Source organism: Canis lupus, chromosome 32 (genome assembly GCF_048164855.1).
Source record: "Canis lupus baileyi chromosome 32, mCanLup2.hap1, whole genome shotgun sequence".
NCBI classification, from domain to species: Eukaryota; Metazoa; Chordata; class Mammalia; order Carnivora; family Canidae; genus Canis; species Canis lupus.
Window position 1 is genome coordinate 12,804,801 of NC_132869.1, and position 19,444 is coordinate 12,824,244.

Below are 19,444 nucleotides of genomic sequence, written 5' to 3' on the forward strand. Positions count from 1 at the left end.
AAGAAATAAGTTACAGAGGATCTAATCCATCAGATTCTCTCCAGAATACCTTGTAATCCCTGTAGAATCTGTATTCTATGGGTCCTCAGTGCACTCATCTCCATAGTTATCTAAAAATAAAGTAATTTGTTAAGCATTTTGAAATCCAACTTTAGAGATGATCCATTCTTGTTAAATGTTCCATCCTTGGTTACCTGCTGCTTGAGCAGAAGTAGCCTCTGAACTTCAACGTATGCTGTCTGCAGTGCTGCACGGGCTTGCAGAAGGTTGTTATCCATGCACTGCAGTGATTTGCTTAGTTCTTCCTCCCTTAAAGAAATATTCAGCAGCTGGTCAACCTGAGAACGTTCTGCCAAAAGAAACCGTAAGGCTCAGTTTGATACTGGAGAGGACTCCTTAATAATACAGCTCCAGAGATGGTGGAATTGTATCAGTTCTCTAGGATAAGCCCGTATTTGCTCTTCAACAGGTGACTGGAGACTCATCAGATCTCACAAATCATGCTGTTGTGTTGAGACTGATGTCAGAGCTAAACCAAAAGAATCGGTAAGATGGAGGTAATTCATAGGTTCAAGTGTGCTGTCATATACGGTACCATCTTACCTCATCACCATCTTCCACCACTTCCCTTCCAAGTGCAATCTTTGCCCCAGGCAGAGCAACTGTCATACATTTCAATTCTCATTTTTCCTTTATCTGCCACCCTCTTCTTTTGCTTAGATTGAGCCCCAGATGTGAACAGCTTACACTCTCTTCCCAATCCCTATTCTTCTAGTCTCTTAGTTACCATAAAATAGTTCGCTTTCTTAGAGAAAACTTCCTGAAAAAATATAGCTTCGAGATAGTACATTTAAAGTTACTTTAAATAAAATGTCCTACCACATGTATGTATTATCTTTGTCTCTTTCCCATTCAGTAAGTCAAGATGTCTTCCCTAAACTCCAGAACCACATACCCAACTACTACTTTGATATCTTTACTAAGGTGTCTCTAAGATTCATTAACTCAAAAGATCCAAAAGGGGACTCATCACTGTCCTCCTCTTATGGGAGTTTTCCAGCTCTACAAATAATACCATCATCCCCAAAGATGCCTCAGCCAGAAACTGGGGTCATCCATGACTCCTACCTTATCCATCACATCCAACCACCCAAGGTTCATTCAATCACTTCTGACCCTAGCTCTTAGAGCAGAAAGGGCTGAGTCAGGGGAAAGCAAGAATCACAGAAGTGTAGAGGGAATGACTCTAACAACTTCTCTCAATTTAAGAGAAGCAACACAGATACCTCAAAAATGAAAATTGAGAGAAATGGCTATGAACAACCAAGAGACAAAATTTTTACTAAAGAACCTATTCCTCTTCACCACTGAAAAGGCCCAATAAGACTTTCTGACTTTATGCTGAACTCAATTTGTCCAAGATATATATTAACTTTAGCTTATGGGTCTATGTGGCATCAAACATTTCTTCTATAGCTACAACTGGATATGGTAAAACAAACAAACAAACAAACTTTTCTATGCCCTTAAGACAACAAAAATGTCAAAAAATAATAATAAATGGATGATCACTATTTGATAATCACAATTATACTCTGTGTCAAGTTGTAAAAAGGCTGAATTGCTGTAAGAACAATTTCTTTTTGTTCAGAATATTTGCACTATACCTTTCTTTCCTTTAATTTTCCTTCTTTTGTTTTTTCTCTCAAGACTTGGGAGTTCAGGAGAAGATCCATCCTGAGAAGAGAAAGAAAACTGAGTAATACTAAATGTGTAAAGGCCATTACCCAGGAAAGGAAAAAAACAAACTCTAAGACCATTATACTTTGTTCTTCATTGCTGCTATCATCTCCAACAGGATACTAGGAATCCAATGCATAAGGTATGAACTTAAATATTAGTTGAATGTATCTGATTAAAAAGATAATAAAACAGGTGCTCCTGGGTGGCACAGTGGGTTAGGTGTCCAACTCTTGGTTTCAGCTCAGGTCGTGATCTTGGGGTTGTGAGCCTGAGCACCACATCAGGCTGCAAGCTCAGCATGGAGTCTGCTTGAGATTCTCCTTCCCTTTCCTCTTTCGCTCATGCTCTCTCCCCTGCTTTAAAATGAAATAAAATCTTTAAAAAAACAAACAAAAAACCCCAGAACAGAATCTAAGGTCAAGACCTTCCTAGCATCCTAGAGGTGGTGAAGCACTGGGGCTATGGCATAGCATTTCATGTTGGGAAAGTAAAGGACAGTCAGAGGTATGGACAAAGCCAGTAATGCACATACCTGATTTCATTGGGGCACAGTTTCTACTTTACTAGGAAATCTTTACAACAAAATCTTTATGACAAAAAGCTAAATTATCTATGAGACAATCCCCTAGATATCAGCTTTGTTACAGGACCAACTCTCATCCAACAATATCCACTACAATGTCCAACTCAAAGGACCAAAGTTGGAATTTGAACTCAGGTCTACAAGCCAAGGCCTCAACTACTCTGCTAAACTGCCTTGGTCTTAAAGGAAAGAGCCCATTTTCCCACAGTGTCACATTCCAGACACCAGTACCAGGAACTCTTTCTTTTCAGAAAGGCTTCCTGAGAGGGTTAGGCAATATTAGTGACAGAGATGCCAGAAGAGAAGTGGTGTCAGTGAAGGAATGGGTTCGGAAGGGGCCAAGCTGCACAACTAAGGTACAAAATACTGAATAACAGAGACTAAAACTATTTCTTTTAAGATTTTATTTGTTTATTCATGAAGACACACAGAGAGAGAGACAGAGACACAGGCAGAGGGAGAAGCAGGATCTCTGTGGAGAGCCTGATGCAGGACTCGATCTCAGGACTCTGGGACCTGAGCTGAAGACAGACGCTCAACCACTGAGCCACCCAGGTGCTCAAGACTAAAACTATTTCTAAGACTATGTTCACACAGATGTACTCTAGTAGTGTGAAAACTACCTTAGTGATAAGCTCAACAGTCCTGGGCCTAACAAGCATTCGTGCCCTAGAAATGTAACACTAGAGTGCCTTTCTTTAGCAGCAGTACAGAATGCATCATGAAAACAGAGTTACAGCTGAGGATGTGGCTTACTCCTTGGTCAGGTGATAACAAAGAATCATTGACGTAGAGACTAGTTTTAGAGATGACTTCATATTTTCCTAGTACTGTACATTCATATTCAGTTACATCTAACTTAGTAGAATTACTCAGTGAAAGAAACCAATAGGATGGGACACCTGGGTGGCTCCGTGGTTGAGCATCTTTGCCTTTGGCTCAGATCGTGATCCCAGGGTTCTGGGATTGAGTCCTGGTAACATGCTCCCTACAGGGAGCCTGCTTCTCTCTCTGCCTGTGTCTCTGCCTCTCTTTCTGTGTCTCTCACAAATAAATAAATAAAACCTTAAAAAAAAAAAAAAGAAGAAGAAGAAAGAAAGAAAGAAACCAATAGGATAAGAATATGAAAGTAAAGAGCCTCATAAACCTACTTCAGTGTAGGGAGAAGCATAATCCCAGAACCCAGAAAAAATTAAAGGGTTAAATCTTGTAATAGCCAAATCACCATGTGAAATGTCCTATGAACAAGCATGGGCAATCATACTCACTCCAGTGGCTCTTCGTTTCTTTCTCACATTCTGGCCGTCGTTTTGTTCAGTGCCAGAGGTACAGCTACTGTCTGTGGCTGCGTCTGCCAAACTGGAGATTCCAAGGGCTGAGGATGTATTTGACGATAAAGAATTTCCTTCTCCATTACTCTCCTGGGTATTCTGGTTCTCTGAAGGTGGTGTAGAACTCTCCTGACTGTTCAGGTCTTTGGCCAAGTGCATCAGAGGTATCGTTCGGTCAGAGGACAACTGTGCGCTATGTCGCCTTTGACTAGCAACATTTTCAGCCCTTTCACCTGTTCTTAAAGAGGCAGCCAGAGGTGTCACCTCCTGCTTAAGGCCCATGGTTGTTGTCTGACTCTGCGCAGCCCTCAACGAGTTACTAGGTGAAAAAATCTGTTGGGGCTCATTTTCTTTGCCTGTACCTTCCTCACTGAAGAAGCTATAAACAGAAGGAGCCCTGTCCATGATCACACTGCTCTCAGAAAGGCTTCGCTTCCTTGCCAACCCAGGAGACGAAGAAATGGAAATACCTTCCCACTGGAATCCTTCTAGACTGGACAGATCAGGCTCCCCATCCAAATCCAAGACCTCTTGTTCATTTTGAACTAGAGGCACCATTTCTATGCCAAACCTTAAGAAAAAACAAAGAAAAAAAAAACCCTATAAATCAGACATGCTTAGGGGAGAGGGGGCACCACTTAATGAAATTGATTATAAATATAAATAAGATGGTTTCTGCCCTCAAAGCTCACAGTCTAGTTAAGTGTTCCAGACACAGAATAAATGTTTGTAAGTACTATAATTTAACAAGTACTAAATTAGAGATTTGTACACAGTATGAGAATACATCTGATGAAATGAAAATTGATAGTTTTATTAGTATGGAGCTTTTCTAAACCAACAATAATAATTTTTTAACAGCATACAAACCAAAACCAACCATTACTGAGCATTCACAAGTGTCAGGAACTAGGCTAAGAACAAGAACTTTATAATCTCAATATTCAAATGATAGAAGAGGGTGCGCAATAAATACGTTGTTTCAACAAGGATACAAATTTAAGCCTAAAGGGCTATATAATTATAATACAGAAGACAGATTTTCATATAGTAGACCTATGCTGAATGCTGCTTTATCATTCAGAAAAGTTTAGTACCTCAACATAAGATGAATAGCCAAAACATAAAACAAGTATTTAAGAGAAAGTATTTTGTGATCACAAATACGATGCCCAGAGTAAAAGGGTAGCTGTTCACAGGTTGAGTAAAAGGCAGTAAGAACAGTGACACTTAAAAACTGCACTGCTCATTTAGATCTAGATACACATCTCTAGATATACTTTTTCATGTGGTCACTTTCTAGCCCCTATAACTAAAATGATGGATTTCTGATATTTTTTTCTACGTTCCCTAGAGGCTGATGTGCTTCTTTGCAACCTGAGTTCTCTGCTCAGAAACACTCTATTGCATTTATTATAGAGTAGCAGCCACTCTTTGATATTTAAAACAGACATCTACTATATATATATATTTTTTACAGACATTTAATTAAATATAACAAGCAGAATTCTCTTGATAGGGTGAAAGGGTAAGTTTAAAAGAGAAAAAGGAGGTACACACCTGGGCAAGCCTTTGCCTAGCTCTTGCTTTTTCTTGGTTACTTGCTGGATGACCTGTTCCCAGTTGACATTTCTCCGAGATGCATTTAGAATCTGCCGAAGGGTTGGCTTGAGCCCAGATTCCTTCTCTGTCTCACCCTTTCTATGGCCACTAATATTGCGAATGCGACGAGCACTATTGAGGTTTGGCTCAGGAAGGTGTGCTCCAGTTTTGCTCTTCAAACTAATGTGCCGGGTTAGATCTCTCTGGAGTGAGGCAGGAAAGCCAAGCTTACTGAGTTCAGGCAGAAGAGGGCCTGAGGACTGACCTATATCGTTTTTTTGAAGCTCTACATCCAAACTAGCACCCTCAAAGCCTTCTGTTTCATAAGATACATGAGATTTAACAGGGTCATCAACCTGTGCATCTTCTAGAGAAGTTTTCAAGTCTAGCAGTAAGCCAGAGTGTGAACTGGCTGCAGATGTCATTTGTAACTCAGGTTCCTTCTGATGAACTGTCACATTACATGTGTTAGTGGATAGTTTTCTACATGTTTTCGAGTTTTGGTCATCCTCCTCTTTTTCATCAGTGATATGAGTGCTGCAGGGTAACATTTCTGCAGTGGCAGAGCCCACGGTTCCAAGTTTTGTTCCATGCTTCTCCATGTCAGATAGCTCCCCATCACTTTCATCTTCTAATGTGTGTACCTGAAACTCTATCTTCAAAGATCCTTTTTCAGACTCTTCTACATTCCTACTTGCTTTTGCATAGTTCCTGGTCCTTTTAGAAGTGCCAAGAAGTGGATTTTGCAATGACTCATGACACTGTAGCATCTCTTTGGCTTTTTGTAATGTGTCACCTAAATTTTCATCAGATTCTCTCTGAATGCCAAATGTACTTTTATTCCCTTTTAAAACATGAGGACATGAACTTCGCAATTTGGTTATATAAGACCCATGATTCTCTTCTATAGTGGGTTTGTTCAAGGGATTTGCGTGTTCTCCAGGAAAAAAAGAATTTGTTTTGGTGTTTTTTGAGGGATTCTTTAAATCTGGCTTTTGAGGAACTGATTTGGTGACTGGAATTGGAAGGAGTCCAGATTTTAATGATGGCATCTTACTTAGGTTAAGTTCTTGTTCGTGTTTTTCTGGAATGGGGCAATCTCTCACTGCCTCATAGGAAGCAGTGCAGTCAGAAGGGGCTTTGTGACTAAGAGATCCAGTATGTGTTTCTTTTTGTGTTTTCATCGTTGGGGAATTATTTGTTTCATCGATCTGGGTCTCTGGTGTTCCTGTGGTTGTCAAGCTAAAGTCAAAGAAAGGCTTATCTATCATTTCTGACTTATTACCAGTGACTTCTTTCATTCCTGATTGTAAATCCAGAGTCTTCTGGGAAGGGTAAGGAGTCCAGCGATGGAGCTTTTCCCTCGCTGCACTGCCATTCTTCCCACCAATTTTGGAAGTTATGGTATCTGTCTGTTTAGTAGTTTTGCTTTCTAGCTGCTCAAAATTGAAGTCAAGTAAGCCTTCTGAAGGAAATTTATCACTTGTAAATCCTTCAGAAGGAACTCTGTACGTGGCAGCTGTACCAACTTTGTCGCTTTCTTGCCGCTGCCAACTATATCTCTCTTGATTATATTTGTTTGACTTAGATTTCTTGTTCCATAGCATAGTTAGGTCTTCCATTTGACAGTTAGAATTTCTGTTTCTGCCTGGTTGAAATTTGTCTCCAGGGCCACTGTAATTCCAACTATTTGTACTACGTACACTGGATTTCCAGTTTCCGTTACTGCTGTTCATATGCCAACTGGAAAAGCCACCTGTTCCCTCAGAATGCCAACTGGAATTCCTTCCTGTACCATTATGATTCCAATCTACCGTTCCGCTATTTGAATGCCAACCACCTCCAGAATTACTGTGGTTGTGAAACCAAGTTGAGGAGCCTCCTGCAACTCCCTTATGCCACCCAGAACATCCTCTTGGTCCACCATTATTCCTCAAAGAATGTGGAAAGTTGTTTTTCCTAGTATTATTAAAGCCATCTTTCTCCCACTTCCAGTCTCGCTGAGGAGGTCCACGATGATGCCATGCTGGCTGACTATAGCTCTCTCTGTCTTGGTAAGGGATTCGGTCTTCTCGTCTCCATTGGGGTCGCCTGTCATCAGAGTTTATTTCTTGGCTGCTATTGGAAGGTTCATCTTGCCTGGAAGAAACAGTTTTCCATGAGAGATTTAAAGAAATCATCATGCTTCCTTTACAAGCATAACCCATCAAACTTCCTACTATGTATCTCTTTCCTTAGAACATAGAATCTATTTTTATTTCTAATAGTGGCAGCTTTCTTATCTTTAAATGATAGAGCTCAACTTATATTTCACAATTTACTGATTTAGACATTAAACAATATCTTGTTTCTGTTATCACCTCAGAAATGTTAAAAATATAACACATTTATAGTACCCACCTGCTCCTATTTTTCTTACTATTTCCTACTCCTATTTTTCTTAGCATGTTCTGGGGCTTTTGTCCCTATCATCCAATTATTATTTTTACATTATGCAGTTGTTTAAAAAGAAGCACAATTATATTTTGTAGCTTTGGCTAGTTATAATTAATACTACTTAAGCACAGTGACTCTTAATATTGTGGATTTTTCCAGTTATAAGTTCTTTCTCCAAAACCCAGTTTCTTAACCTATTTTAAATGCTCAGATTTCACTTTGCATTATCACTTTCATTAATTAACTAAACACTTTATTAAGCACACATTCAATGACTGTTTGTGGTGAAAGAAAAATTTTATGTATAGTTCATTCCTAAAAGGCTTACAGCCTAGCTGAGAAAGTAAGATCACAAACAGGAGTAAAATAGCACACACCAAATAAGCAGTACCAGCAGTCAGTGCTATTAGGAGCTCCATGAGCTAGAGGTTTTTATAAAGCTACAGCTGTTTCAACTATTTGTGTTTGACAAGGAGCCCAAAGAACTGTGAATAAACTTAAGTAAACATCACAGGAATAGGTATAAAATCTCTTTCCTCTACAAACTGCCCATGGTATGCCTGGCCTAGTACTTAACATGAGGTAGGTGCTCAAAAAACTAATTCTAGCTAAAATGTACTGAGTACCTACTAAGTGTCAGGCATTTTAAGCACTTTATATAGAATATCTCATTTACTTTTCATGGCCCTGAAGCAATTATTCTTCTTATTCCTACTTTTTGGATGAGGACACTGAGTACCAGAAAGGCTGAGGAGCTTGCCTGAAGTAAGACAGCCAGGAAGCAGTATGTGATCCTTGGCAGTCTGACTCTAGACCCAAAATCCCCAAACTAAGTTTTTACTGTTGGGCTCCCTTCTCTTAGTGACTTAAACTCAGCAGTGACTTGAACTGGTTCTAAAAGCTTCGGTCTCCAAAATTTTGGACATAAATCGGAATTTCCTCCTTTTCCACAGATGGAATTAAAAAGTTAGTTTACCTGAAAGTTCAAACATCCACTTACATTATAAATTAAAACTATTTCTAAACAGGAGACCCTAAGTCCCCAAGTGGCAAGTGTTATTACATGCATATGCAGGATTTTTGTAACACCAAAGTGCTTTTATCTTTTGTTTCTAAGCAGTATACAACTTTTGACAACCAAAGAAATACTGACTAGGCTACGCTGATGGGATCCAGAAATGGGAGAATCAGACAATAAATCTGTCACAAGATCAAGACTTCCTAGATCACAGTAAATTAGCTAGATCGAGGGGACAGCGGCATGTAGCTAAATCCAAGGCCCAGAAAAAGCAATCTAAATTTAAAAACCCCATGAAGGAAGAAATGAAAGAAATAAGTCAATGACTATAAATAAATCACTAAGGAAGCATATCAGAATATTCAAAGAAGACTAACTATGATATGAACATCTAACTTATTGAGCTCCTTTACCTTCTGACTTAAATGTTTAATCATCTACAGATTAGCTAATGATGGCACAAGTGTGTAAGGAAAAAAAATAAGTTAGTCTTCTTAAACAAGAGTAAACTACAGCTATAGTGAAAGTATTAACAATGTCATTTGAAGGACTAAACAACTAACTAACCAGTTTAAGAACTATGCTGCTCTTAATGTTTTAAGGGCCTGTTCAAAACACTTGTAGCACATATAGTGAAAACTATTTTCTTTATACTAAACATCTAACTAAAAATGAAGTGCATACCAAGTATAACTAGTATTCAGAAAGAATTTTTACAAATTTATTTTAGAATTTATAATGTTTCTCATTATATTTTAAGACTTGAAAAAATTACCCGGCCTCTTGACGGCTCTCTCTCTTACCGAAAAGAAAGAGAAATCTGAAAATTTCTGCTTCATTAATTAAACGCTTTAGACCACAACTCAGTAATGCAAAAATACAAAAGCCTACTATTTGAATTAGAGCTGTATGTATCAAATTATACAGAATAATCTAGAAAACTTACACTGATTTTGACATTGTCAAACTTAAAATACAAATTTATTCAATAAATATTTACTGAAATACTAAATAATAAAGGATATATCAAATTTGGTAGAAACACTGTGTTAACTCATATCAGGCAAAACATTTTTTCCTAATGGATATAGTAAGAAATCTTTTATATATATAAAAGCTTATCCATTAATACCTTTCCACTAATTTTGGATACCATACAATTCACTAGTATCCCCCCACCCCCCCCAAAAAAAACAAAAACCCAGAACCAATATAAATAGTTCTAAACATAGTAAAGATTTCAGATATACTGCACCTATAGCTAACTTTTATAGAGAGGCAATACTGAGTTGGGTTTTTTTTTTCTGAGTTCATTTTTTTAAAAAACAGCTCATATTCAAGAAAGAATTCCATTGACCATTTATGTACAAGACAGCAATCTCAAGCTAATCTTTGGCGATGAAGTTTGAAAGCTACAGGCTGAAAAGTATAGAAATGGAAAATGTATTCTCTATTCTATTTCAGACAGCCTTTTTAAAAATCAAAATCATTACTTACCGACTTTGTTCTTTCCTTTGTTTTATTAACTGAACGAGTTCCTTGTCAAAATAATCTTCTTCCTCTTCTTCTCCCTTTCCATCATCTTCTCTTTCCTGGGCGTCAACATTATCTTTGTGCAACTGGCTAGAAATGTGCTTTGCATATGCAGAAAGACCCACTTCTGTGACCCCGCACACTCGGCACTCATGACTACTGTCCCTAGGGAAAGAGGGAGATGAGGGACATTCAATTCTCCCCACTGGCATGGCACGCTCAACAGATCTATTATAGTTTCCTCTGAAAAACACTGCACACTTTCGCACAGTGAAAGATTAATGCTAATCAATTTCAATGCTCCTTTCATCACTTTTAATAAGTTTGTTCATAAGTTATTTTTGAAATGATTTTAAGATTCTTTTCCAGCAATCAAGAGGCAATACACTTCAGAATAATTAGTTTAGGAGGAGAAATCTTCTTGAATTGCTGTACTTAAAATCTTGCCAGAGGAAACATGGTGAAAGGGGAGGCAGGGCAGGGGGCTCAGAGCAAACAGAAGTTGCTCTAGAGCACACCCATGATGCCAGCTGCACTCAGAAAGCCTGGTGACAGTGCTGACATTTTATCTCAGGCTCAAGAGCTTTCTCCCAGTGAAAGTGAAGGGGTGGAGAAAAGAGTAGGCAGCCTAGCCAATCCCAATGTGGTGACTAAATCGGGACAGCTGGAGCTCTGCCTGGAATGTGAAGATTCCGGACCCTAGGGCAAATGATAGGAGTCGTCTCAGCAAACTTTTTTGTCTGGATGATACATGTGACCTACATTCTGCTTCAGAGAGGCTTATTTAAAAGAGAATGGAAAGTATTTCAGTTGTAGGAAGTTAACAGCTGTGCCAGACAAATGGTTTTCTCAAGTTTCAGAAAATGCAAAAGTTTAGAGAGAAGCAAAACCAGGTTCTTAAAACTGAGCATGTTTTCTTTTTCTTTTACTTTATACAGTCAATGGTAAATCTCATACTTGGCCAGTTTAAGAAATCAAAATCTTGAATCAACACCCAAAGCTATAGTAGATGAATAATTTAACAGCTTTCTTAGCTTCCTGAAGTCCCTTGATTGGTTCACCTGTCTATGCAGCCATTGATGAGAAACATCTGAACATCATGGCCACAAGTGTAATGGACAGACAGTAAAAGCCATTCAATAATGGCCCAACAGACTTAATTCTGTATCACTTGTCTTGGGTATACATACACTAGTGATATTTTTGCACTTCCTGTGTCAATCTCTTTTATTTATTTATTTATCTATTTAACAAGTAGAAGCTTATTACCATGTATATCCCATGTATACATGAGAGACACTCAGGAAAAATGAGTAACTCTCCTAGTTAACCTAAGCCACCAACTTAAATACCATCTTCAGCTAAAGGCAAAAGAAAAGCAGGAAGGAGGAACAGTTATGGGAAATAACTGGGAAAAGCATGGAAAACAATGGTAAGGGTAGTGATGTAGATTTAAGTTGGTGTTTTCTCCACTGACAAATTATCTCCCTATGCCAATCTTAACAAATAGACATGCCTGTCTTTAATAAGACAGACACACACACCACACACACACACACACACACACGCACAACACTGTTCCATCCTCCCCTCAAATATATCTATAAAGTCATGGCAGATTTCATATCAACCAGAAGAGAACCTCAAAACTGAGCACTTCATTTACCAAAAGATGGCTTCTGTTATAGACCACCTGAACATTCATTTAAAAACAAAAATCTAGCTGACTACCTACTAAATTCTGGGCACCATGCTAACTATATGGTTATAGTTGTCCAGCATGACAAAGTAGAAATAATGCCCAGTAAATCAAATAAAACAGTTTTTCACCTTGTGAGAATCATGGAAAACACCTCAGAAAAATGGAGAAAACTCCTAAGTTTTTACCTTTTTTTGAACTGTGTAACTTCAAAAGCTCTGAATACAATGTAGTCTCTGACATTAAGATTCATTTTAATTAATTCCAACCAGGTTCCCTGAAAAATCTCATTTTCCTTATTATCTTGTATATCAATATTCTAACTCCTTACAATCCTCCAAAAAGCTTAAATCTATTATTTCCACTGAGCATTTTCCACTGAAGAATAATCCTCAAATTCCTCCAGTTTGCTGAGAATACCCCAAATTCTTCTCTCAAAATTATGGTAGCTCATATAAAGTGTTAACGTGTAACAAAAATTAAGCCTTTTCTCATGCAAACACAAAAAGAAGTTAAAAATATGTAAGTAGAGGTGCCTAGGTGGCTCAGTGGTTGAGCATCTGCCTTTGGCTCAGGTCGTGATCCTGGGATCAAGTCCCACATCGGGTTCCCCACAGGGAGCCTGCTTCTCCCTCTGCCTGTGTCTCTGCCTCTCTGTGTCTCTCATAAATAAATAAAATCTTTAAAAAAAAAAAAGTAAGTAAAAATCTGTCCAGTGTTCATAGTGTCTCAACACTGCAACTAAACTAGAATACATACTTTATAGTATCATAAAACTTTGAATCATACTTATGGTGAGCATAGAGGTGTTGTATCATTATGTCCTACACCGAAAGCAAATGTGACATTGTGTGTCAACTATATTTCAATAAAAAAAATTTTTTTTAAACTTAAATCGTAAAGTTAAAAAGAAAATTTAAATCAACTGAATTTTCTGGTTAGAAAATCTTTTCAGCTTTAAATTCTCTAAAACTACGAAAAACGTTTTAGTCTACTTTTCTACATAAAAACTTGTAGAATGCTAAACTGTATATTGTTGTACCAGGGACATCTTTCCTAAAGGTGTTCTTAAATAAAATTCCTGATTATACCCTTCTAAAATAGAGAACTTTTCCTCATGTCCAAACCATCAAAATCCCTCTCTTTACAGATACAGCTGGAAGACTGCACTGTTTAAAATATTAAGGAATGCAATACAGACAATATTTAACTTTGTTAAAAATAAATATCCATAATCATAAACCCACACACTTTGCAATCCCCAAAGCACAGGCATATGTTGGATATGTAACAAACACTCAAACACAGATTTTTAAAACCTATGTGCTTTCCTTGTAAGAAAGGATATTAACTTTAGTTCTAAAGTTATATTTAATAGAAAAACATCAAAAAGAGATCCTGCCCACAGGGGTATAGTCAATAAGTGTAAAATAAAAGCACTAAAAACAAACTGTCCGAAAACAAAAATTCCTAAGATTTTTCTTATAAATGAATTCTACTTTAAAAAAAGAGAATCCAAAAAAAAAAAAAAAAAAAAAGAGAATCTTTGCAAGAAACATCAAAATGAGAAGAGAAGGGAACGCCTGATGGCTCAGTGGTTGAGCATCTGCCTTTGGCCCAGGGTGCGATCTCAGAGTCGCAGGATCGAATCCTGCATCGGGCTCCCTGCATGGAGTCTGCTTCTCCCTCTGCCTGTCTCTGCCTCTCTCTGTGTGTCTCTCATGAATAAATAAAATCTTCAAAAAAAAAAAAGAGAGAAAAGAGAGAATCCACATTTATCTAGGGAAAGAACAGGTTAGCACCACCATATTTCTTAAAAATGCAAATGTGTCTGTATTTAGAGGAAAGCATGTTACCTGTTCTACATACAACAGGCATTCATGCTTCTACTATGATGTTAGGGAAACCACATATTTTAAAAAGTTAATGGTGAATTAATATTTTAATGACACTATTTTCCAATTCTCTATCAATAATCAGTTAAAATACTACTTTGTATGACTATATAAAGTAATTGCTGGGGGAAAGTACTGCTTTACTTCTTGACTAACAAAAGCAAAAACTGTCCTCAGGACATTCAAAGGAGGATTAACTTCATCCTGTTACCACACAATTTCCTCTCATGTGTGAAAGGCAAGGCCTTAAGATATTCTACCCATAAGCTTTTCTTTATTAAGCTTGCTCTAACTATACCACAACAGCTGGTTGATAAATAAAGGTTTGTGCCCTTTTAATAGCATTTATCTGTAGAAACAGGCCTCACATCTGAATAAGTATACTGGGGAAAAAAAAGAGAGAGATGCTTCAGATGTCCAAAATTTTGAACCAAGTAATAAAGTTTCTTCTCAAATTTGTATTCAAAATCAAAAGCAAAACATATGCTTTTTAAATTTCTTAACCAGATCACAGCCAAAAATTACAGTAACACAAATATGAAGAGAAACAAAGTTTTAACATCAGAAAGCCAGTAACTAAACATGAATTCTACAGGAAATAATCACAAACTGATGAGACAAAGGAAAAAGAATGACCAGTAACTATTTGTCTCTATAGTATGAATTAGTGATCAGAGTTTGTCACTACAGTAAATGCTCCAAAGAAGTAAGTGATTTCTGGGATTTTGTTTTTTATAGTTTTGTCAATTGTTTTTCCTTACTACCTACTTTGCCCATTTAGAGAATCAAAGGTTGACTGTATTTCATAGGTTTCCAATGATATTGAGTTAAAGATCATATTTATGATAAGAATTCTCCACACTAAATCTAAATGAAAGCCTCTTTTATATTGCTGCTAAGACAAACCCTCACATAGTAAGAAACGAAGACCATGGAAAAATTCCACAAATATCCTAAAGAGATGCTGAATGTTTACTAATATATTAATTTGCCCAATCTAAAACTGTGTTACTTAAAATACGAATAACTTCAAATGACTCAGCCTGGCATCATGATCAAAGCTTGTATTTATTTTTTATGCAATAAGATAAAATTTAATATTTCTCACTTTCCTAATGTTTTTCTGTTCCCTGTCTCCAAATCTCAAATTCAAGTCAAAAACATCAAAACAGAACCAGAGATGGAAAAAAAAAAAAACAAAACACGACATAGAATATACATATATGCTACATTTAACTTTTTAAAGGTGCTTACTTTAATTAGACTTTGTTTAAACATCTCAAGTTTTGCATCAAAAAATAGCCTTCTTAGATAGGTATTCAAGATTGTACCCTGATGAGGCCCAGTGCTTATTCAGCAGACTTTGGACTTCTCAGACTATTGCAGCAACACTACAGGTTTCTGGCATGTAAGAACTTATAACACTGCTGAGGCAACAACATAGCAATGTCTTAGTTTCAAGGCTGGTGTATTGCAATGAGAAAACATACTAATGAGATAGAACTAGCTCATCCCCACCCACCCTTGTTTCCATCTACTAGCAAGAGCTGCTGTGAATTCTACACATTTGAGATGCACAACGGTTTATCCTTTTTGAATGCCAAAAAGCTACTGTAGTTGTTAATAACTCTACAGATAGTTCCATGTCATAGGACCATATTTATTTCTGAAGGATTACTATAAAATAAGCTAACAGGCACCCTCAGCACTCAGATCCCCCGACAGTCACAAGTTGATGGAAGACAGCCGTTCCCATACCTGCCCTTCAGGTTCTCAAGTTCCCTGTGATGCAACATGCTCCGCATGTGTTCGTCCATCTCCTTCAAAATTAAAGAAAGCAGATTAAACTAAGGGGGATTGCTTTGGGAAAAAAAAATTCCTCTGTTTTTATTCAATCAACAATTGGGGTTCAAGCTCTTTGTGTCATAAGTGTCGTGGTTACCCTTCTCAATTCAATATTGAAATCAGTTCCTTATAATTCTTCAGCTATGTTTTTGAGGTTATTTCATTTTTTTTTTTAAGATTTTATTTATTTATCCATAAGAAACACACACACACACACACACACACACACACACACACACACACAGAGGCAGAGACACAGGCAGAGGGAGAAGCAGACTCCATGCAGGGACCCGATGTGGGACTTGATCCTGGGTCTCCAAGATCACACCCTGGGCTGAAGGCGGTGCTAAACCGCTGAGCCACCTGGGCTGCCCTCATTCTTAAATAATTATTAAGAAAAACCTATTTAATGGCTTTCGAAAAAGGTCAGAAAGTATATTGTCTTTAGGGAGCAAAGGATTTAAGAATAAACTATGTGGCTTAAGTTCTATCCACAAAAAAAGAATTTACTAAAGTTTTATATATATAAAAACCCAACTCAGAAATCATCTAACTTCTCAACTATTTGGTTATTTTCTCCATACTTTCCCCACTCAACTGAGAGTTTCTCAAAAATAAGTTATAACTCTTACTCAAGTCTTGGCCAGGGATTGGCACACGGTTGTCAAGATTTGCTGAATAAATAAATGGATATATCAATTTAGGCAGAACTTATGGATCTAACAGAACTTCCCTGTGGTTGATCAAATATAAATAATAGTGAATGGGAATAGAAGGGAAGGGAGAAGAAATGGGTAGGAAATATCATAAAGGGAGACAGAACATAAAGACTCCTAACTCTGGGAAACGAACTAGGGGTGGTGGAAGGGGAGGAGGGAGGGGGTGGGGGTGAATGGGTGACGGGCACTGAGGGGGGCACTTGACGGGATGAGCACTGGGTGTTATTCTGTATGTTTGCAAATTGAACACCAATAAAAAATAAATTTATTATTAAAAAAAGAAGCTATAAGCAATAATAAAATGATTATTGTTGTTTTTTTTTAAAAAAAGTTTTTAAAAACTGCTTAGAACACAGGAGCTCAATCATGCCCTCATCTTCACTGCCCATTCTCCCCCAATTGATTTGCTTGATTCTAATGAAATCTTTGAAAATCTACTAGGGTCTCCCATTCCTCCAACCCATCTTTAGTGGCAGGAAAACAAAATCTGTGGGAAGAGCTACCACTTAAAAACATGCACACACACATGCACACATATCTTAAAACTCAAAAAGCTGTAAATATCTATCCCTTTGTCATGTGGACATATATGTAGGCAACATGCCAAAATTAGAGAATGGCTGTTCGTATATATAATAATATAATAATACTATAATTGTTGAGTATTACTATTGACTGTATCCTGTGTTTAAGTGCCTCTAACATTTCCTCATATCAACTGCAAAACACTGCTGATGGAATATTATTAATTTCATAAGTATACAAGGATACATAGAAACTAACTTATTTATTCACCAACTATTTATTACTGCTTATTAAATGTCAAGTACAGAACTAGGCACTGAAGGGATAAGTGTGAAAACATTCGTTCCTGCCCTCTCAGAGTCACAGATAATCAAGTGGTCAAATGAGGACTCAGATCCTCACATATCTGACACCATGGCCAAGGTTTTATTTATTTATTCATGAGAGACACAGAGAGAGGGGGGCAGAGACACAGGCAGAGGGAAAGCAGACTCCATGTAGGGAGCCTGATGTGGGACTCGATCCCGGGACTCCAGGATCACGCCCTGGGTCAAAGGCAGGCGCTAAACTGCTTAGCCACCCAGGGATCCCCAATAGCCAAGGTTTTAAATACTATGTCACACTCCAACCATCTAGTGCATTGAGATTTTTCATTATATACAATTCATTTGTCAAAAAGAATACAACAACCCAATAACTTAGTCTTAATTTATCTACAACAGTGTGACAAACAGCTTTGTGTTCTTTTTTTTTTCTAAAGATTTTATTTATTTATTCATAGAGACACACACACACACACACAGAGACAGAGACAGAGACACAGGCAGAGGGAGAAGCAGGCTCCATACAAGGAGTCCGACATGGGACTTGATCCCGGGTCTCCAGGATCACGCCCTGGGCTGAAGGTGGCGCTAAACCACTGAGCCACCCAGGCTGCCCAGCTTTGTGATTCTAAACACTTTCTTTAAATGGCAATTATACTGGAGACAACCATCATTTCCTTCCTATCTACAAATGCTTCGGGATCCCGGGGTGGCGCAGCGGTTTGGCGCCTGCCTTTGGCCCTTTGCCTTTGGCGATCCTGGAGACTCGGGATCGAATCCCACGTCGGGCTCCCGGTGTATGGAGCCTGCTTCTCCCTCTGCCTGTGTCTCTGCCTCTCTCTCTCTCTCTCTTTCTCTCTGTGTGACTATCATAAATAAATAAAACTTAAATAAAAAATAAATACAAATGCTTCACTTGGAGGGGATAGCTTTACATGCGATCCACCCCCTTCTACCTACAATTGATTGGCCACTAACTAGAATGAACACTTACAGAGCTGAAAGCGGAGTCAAATTAGCGACACAATCAAGAATGAAAAAAAAAAAAAAAACCATGAATACACAACCCCTGCTCAAATCCCCATGTTTCCTTTTGTTCAATTTTTCCTTATATTAGATACACATGTGCCAAATCCTCTTTGAGCTAAATTTAACTTGGTTCTGTTTCTTTCTTTTACTTTTTTTAGGATTGTATTTATTTATCTGAGGGAGAGATAGTGAGAGAAAGCACGAGCAGTGGAGAGAGGGAGCAGCAGGCTCCTCCCTGAGCAGGGAGCCTGACATGGAGTTCAATCCTGGGACCCTGGTATCATGACCTGAGCCAAACACAGACACTTAACTGACTGAGCCACCCAGGTGCTCCTGTTGGTTCTGTTTCTTGCAATGAAACCATTCCTGATCAAAGCAGCATTCACTGAAATAGGTTATTTTCTGATATAAAAATCAATCCTGTATTCTATTTCAATTATAAAAATATTATCATTCAAAATTTGTTTAAACATGACTTCTGATTATCTAGAATACTTCACAAATCTTTTCCTAAATTTACATGTGAAATTCTCTCCCACCTTGCTCCAAGGAATGAATGCAAATAGTGTGACAACCTAAGCTTTCAAAATAACTAGGAAAAATCCATGAGCACAGGATTAAATAGCCCCAAATGCATACTTGCTCAGTTACCAAGCTTCTATTTAGTTCTTGCATATTAATCATTATCAGGTTTTTTAAAGAAGGGAGAAGAAGGAGTTTTTTTTGTTTGTTTGTTTGTTTGTTTGTTTGTTTGTTTTTTAAAGACTTGGCAGTTGAACAAATGTAGAAAACACTGACTAATACAAGAGAATTTTTTTAGTATTTTTTAACTCCAGGGCTTCTCTAGTGGGGAGTCTATTTCTCCGCCTCCCTTTGCCCCTCCCTCTGTTCATGCTCCCTCTCTAATAAATTAAAACCCTTGAAAAAAATAAAAATAAAAAAAATTAATGAGCATCATACTCAGGGATACAGCACACAGTTTTTTCCCATATTTAGAGCACTTTAGATTCTTTTTCTTCTCCCCGGTACATTTGAAGAAATCAGGGTTACACTAGTTTGGGATACTAGAGGAAAGCACTGCTTCAACCTAACTTGTTCATCATCTATCTAAATAAAACTAAGTATCAAACTTATCTCTTTCAATTAGCCCATTATGCTAATTT

At 37.7% G+C, this 19,444-nt stretch overlaps 1 protein-coding gene across 3 annotated transcripts in view; it reads right to left on the reverse strand.

Moving 5' to 3' along the window:
- The window catches only part of ZNF106 (zinc finger protein 106), a 63,899-nt gene that overhangs the window by 22,569 nt on the left and 21,886 nt on the right, over positions 1 to 19,444 (reverse strand). For 2 of the 3 annotated variants that reach the window (XM_072808681.1, XM_072808683.1), the window contains exons 2-7: positions 10,211 to 10,411; positions 5,218 to 7,398; positions 3,595 to 4,228; positions 1,668 to 1,737; positions 195 to 349; positions 50 to 110 (exon numbers count right to left, since the gene is read on the reverse strand). In XM_072808681.1, the coding sequence (XP_072664782.1) occupies positions 50 to 110; positions 195 to 349; positions 1,668 to 1,737; positions 3,595 to 4,228; positions 5,218 to 6,995 (2,698 nt within the window). In that variant the 5' untranslated portion in view covers positions 6,996 to 7,398; positions 10,211 to 10,411. Of the gene's footprint in view, positions 1 to 49; positions 111 to 194; positions 350 to 1,667; positions 1,738 to 3,594; positions 4,229 to 5,217; positions 7,399 to 10,210; positions 10,412 to 15,598; positions 15,661 to 19,444 lie in introns of all 3 variants that reach the window. The other variant, XM_072808680.1, reaches the window with a different exon arrangement.